General features: G+C 35.3%; 1 protein-coding gene across 1 annotated transcript; it reads right to left on the reverse strand.

The window, feature by feature from the left end:
- Window positions 1–620: 620 nt before the first annotated feature.
- LOC120003576 lies at window positions 621–1,037 on the reverse strand. The gene has a single exon (XM_038852597.1). It carries the CDS (start codon window positions 1,035–1,037, stop codon window positions 621–623), a length of 417 nt encoding a protein of 138 aa, XP_038708525.1.
- Window positions 1,038–4,454: the final 3,417 nt, after the last annotated feature.

Genomic DNA, 4,454 nt, shown 5'->3' on the forward strand with positions numbered 1-4,454 from the left:
ATGTACCTGGTTCATAATCATAATGATATTTTTTTTGGCATTTTAGCTTCTACTTTGGTGAGTGGTTTAACACACCAAGCATTCAAACATCTCATAAATGCAACTTTTAATTCTCTAAACCTGATTCTCCCTCTGAACTCTATACTCATCAAGCCATTCCTTCTCCTCTTTTCCTTAGATCCTTCTGAAGTTCCGTTGGGGGAAGTTAATTTGTTCGCATGATCGTGTCCCGACCATGTCAACTATTTAGCGCTTGCCACCATTAATAGTCCTTTTTCTTCCAGAAGTGTTGCTTCTTTCCAAGGGAGTTCAATATGTTTGTTTGGCTTAGTTTTGACGTTACCTCATGTTTCCTTGTGTTTCTATTGAGGTTTCTTGAGGTTTTACATCTCTAAAAATCTTGAGTGATATCGGTGGTATCAATCGGCCGTACGAACGCCTTAAACCTTCTTATTGTGAGTTAATTCGGCCTATTATTCTCTTGGTAGGTGGTTTCATTTTTCCAAGTGAACAATTTATCTTTTTCTATTTTTTTTTACATATTCTCATGTTCGCAAACTGGTGGGATATATTTTTTCATGTGTACATCTCCATCCATGTCTTTCAGATGATATGCACCATTAGGCAATACAGACTCTACTAGGTAAGGTCCTTCCATATTTTGGATCTTTCATGTCGAGAGGCAATCTAGCTTTCCATACTAATTCCTCTTGTTCGAATGACTTAGCCACTATTCTCTTATTGTAACACTTGGCTACTTTTCTCTTTTGTATCTCAATCCTATTAAGTGAATCTAGTCTAATTTTGTCTAATTCTAATAAATTTTGTATCATAGCTTCTGTATAATCTTCTTCGCTCAAATTATTTTGTAAGGCTATCCGCATTGATTGCATATTTATTTCTACAGGTAAGACCGCTTCTTGTCCATATATTAGCTGAAAATGCATGACATTGGTAGCTGAGCGAGGACTCGTTCTGTATGCCCATAATGCTTGTATTAAAGTTTCATGCCATTGTCTGGCATTTTGTTTAATCATTTTCCTTATAATACTCTTTAGAGCTTTATTGGATGATTTAGCCTGTCCATTAGACTAAGTATAATAAGGGGTTGACTTGACTAGCTGGACGTCGAATTCGTCCAGGAAGCCTTTTACCCTTTTATCCATTAAGTGAAGTCCCGTGGTCAACCATTATAGTTTGGGGAATCCCAAACCTGTATATAATATGGTTTTTTATGAAATCAACCACGCTTTCATGGGTTATTTCTTTCAAAGATATTGCTTCAACCCATTTGGTAAAGAAATTTATGGCTACTATAATGAAAGTATGTTGTTTGGACGATGGGGGATAAATTTTCCCTATCAGATCTATGGCCCAACCCCTAAATGGTCGTTGTTTGTGTTGGACCAAGACTTAGTGTCTAGTCAACATTGTGTTTTTGATGATTGTGTATGATTGTATACTAAAATGTGTGTGAGCATGCTTGACTTGAACATATCCTAAAATGCTAGAAAACATGCTTAAATGATTATTTGGTTAATTGTTTAATATCTTAATTGTGCATATACACTTAAATGAAGGATTATGCATATCTCTATGTGAATTTGATATCTATATATTTTTGAGATAGTGCTAGAAATTCAGTTTTGAAAACAAACATACATGGACTAAGTTAGGGCATTAATCTTCTAATAATCATAATTTATCTTAACCAACTTAGGTCCAAATGACTTGAAACTTGAACCACATGCACATAAAGGTCTAATATATGTTCTAGGACTATAATCATGATAAATTAAGTGCATCACATATATATTTGGTCATATGCTTAAATTCCGCCAAAACTAGGTTTTACCTAATTTTGTGCATATGTGTTCTTTGTGAACGTGGTGAACCAAATGAACTCCGATTTAAATGAAATTTCGTGTGCATCTTAGTTTTATCACTATGAACATATTTGACCTAGTAAAGTTTAAGAGAAAAGGTCATTTACACTGAGTTTGCAAAATGACATTGAATTTACACTTAGAATTCATCGGTTTCACTATTAGTGACTTATTTGCTTGGTTGAGTGACCAAACGATTTCCGATTGTTATGAAATTTTATATGGACATTCTAATATATATAAAATGATTTATCATGCAGTAATATGAATTTTCTGGGTTGTTTTTCTAATGTAATTAACCTATGCGCTCTATATGAAGCTCTTTGAGCTTACATGCAATTGGGGAGTTCTACCTCCTATTTCTTTGTAGGTTAATCATCATTGTGGTCTCATATGACTCAGAATTCAGTATGCTCAAGTGAATTGAAGTCCGGTTTTCGAGTATGAGCTTGGATCTCTAGAAAACCAAGAAAAACCTATGTTCATCAACCTTCCACTAAGGCATTTTGATTGATGATTGGAACTAGCCTTAGGGCTATATAATATGGATATATTGGTGCTGCCAAATTCAGAGTTTGAAGTCAAGATTGGAGGGGCATGTTTGGTCATGTGAAGGATCTCTTATCTTCATCAAACAAGATCTTGCACATGCTTCCTTTATTGAGGTCAATAATCAGATTTTTGTGAGAAGACAATTAATGAAGCTAAAGGACAAATGCAATGGTTGAAATTTGTAAGAGATGAGAAAGTATATTTTGCAACTAGACAAGACTTAGATTATGAAGATATTCTTGAAGACTACAAGCTCCAATGGTACACTAATCTATGGCTGAGATTGAATTGTTTTGAATTATGAATGGATCAGATTACAACAAGACTTGAAGGGTTAAGATGACCATTTAAAAGGTGAATCCAATGGTTGTGCATAAGACCATATTCTTGCTTGCAATTTTTGACTTAAAAGAAGATCTTACTTGATTTTTGGAGTCAAAGATGGTTGCAAGTTGCTACACATTTTGTAGGAAATCATTGGAGATACCAAGGCCAAGATTTGGTGTAAGTTTGATCAAATGGTCAAAGATGACAAAATTGTTGGAGATACCAAGGTCAAGATTTGGTGCAAGTTTGATCAAATTGTCAAAGATGGCTGCAAGTGCACATGACAACTCAAATCTTGGAAAGCTAGACTTGGAAAATGATGCAAGTGCAACGGCTACATATTGCAAGGTTGAGATTTAATGATCTATTCATTCAATGGCCAAGATTTGCACATGTAATTGAAGGTCGAGATTTGAAGATAGAAAAAGATCCAATGGTGGAAATCACAAGAGCTTGGTAAATTATAAAGAGGGGTTCTTCCTCATTCCAACTTGGAGAAGCCAAAATTACATTGAAGAAATTCTTGCTCTCAAAGCTTTCAAGCTAGTTTGTGCCATTGAATCCAAGCTTCTACCCAAGCCACTCTAAAGGCTTCCTCACTATTTTGCTTTTGCAAAGAGGGAGTGCTTCTCATTTGGCTTCTTATTTTCAGATTCGAAAATCCTCATTATTCTTCATTTTCTATCCAACCCGTGAGGTGATATTGTGATTCTTGAGTGTTCCTCCACCCCATTTGCTTAGTGCAAACCTTGAGTGAACCATTTATACCGAACACTTGTAAAAGTCCCTTCATTGGGCAAAAACCTTGTTGAGGTTGAGTTTAAGGGAGTGCTTGAAACCCTTGGTTGTAAAGTTTGAAGATTATCTTGAAATCTTCAGTTTTAAGGGTGACCTAAAAACCCTTGTGAGTTTTGTGGAGCTCTTGAGAAAACCACATCCTTAGTGGAGGTTGAAAAATCCTAGGTTGGTGAACCTAGGTAGTAGATGTAGGAGAAGAGTCTCCGAACTACTATAAATTGCTGTGTGGACTTTATTGATTGCATTGCTTGCTTGTTGATTGATTAAGTGTTTTGATTGCAGAATTTTCTGAACCACTAATCTGTCCATGCACTGTTCACATAGCTAAACTTTGAATTTTAATCTGAATTTTTGATATAGTATTCATTAGGGTGTTGTGATACTGCATACCAAATTTCATTGAATTCTGACTTGATTTGCTAGGTGAAATTTGAGTTGTAAAATCTGTGTGCTGTGTGTTGTTTAAAAAATCTGTTTTTACAATTCCTTGATTATTTGATAATTGATCATTCACCATATTGTATCACATCTTGCATTGAAATGAATATTGATTAAGATAATTATTAGAGTCCAAATTTGTGTGCTAATTGTTAATTGACATTGATTTCCTTTTAAATTATAAAAAGAGATTCCTATCGGAATTTGGGGACACAATTCACCCCCCCTCTTGTGTTAAGTACGATCCATCAGTTTGATGATTGGTACTATCTCTTTGGCGAGTGCTCTCTGGATTGCCCCATGTTTTTGGCAAGCTTGGCAGCCTTTGGCATATTGGGCGCACATCTGCCCCATTTTTGGCCAAAAATAACCATGTCTTATAATTAACCATCTCATTTTTACGCCAGCTTGATGAGCTCCACATATTCCCTCATGTACGTCATCCATTATGAT

The sequence above is a fragment of the Tripterygium wilfordii genome, chromosome 8 (assembly GCF_013401445.1).
Source record: "Tripterygium wilfordii isolate XIE 37 chromosome 8, ASM1340144v1, whole genome shotgun sequence".
NCBI classification, from domain to species: Eukaryota; Viridiplantae; Streptophyta; class Magnoliopsida; order Celastrales; family Celastraceae; genus Tripterygium; species Tripterygium wilfordii.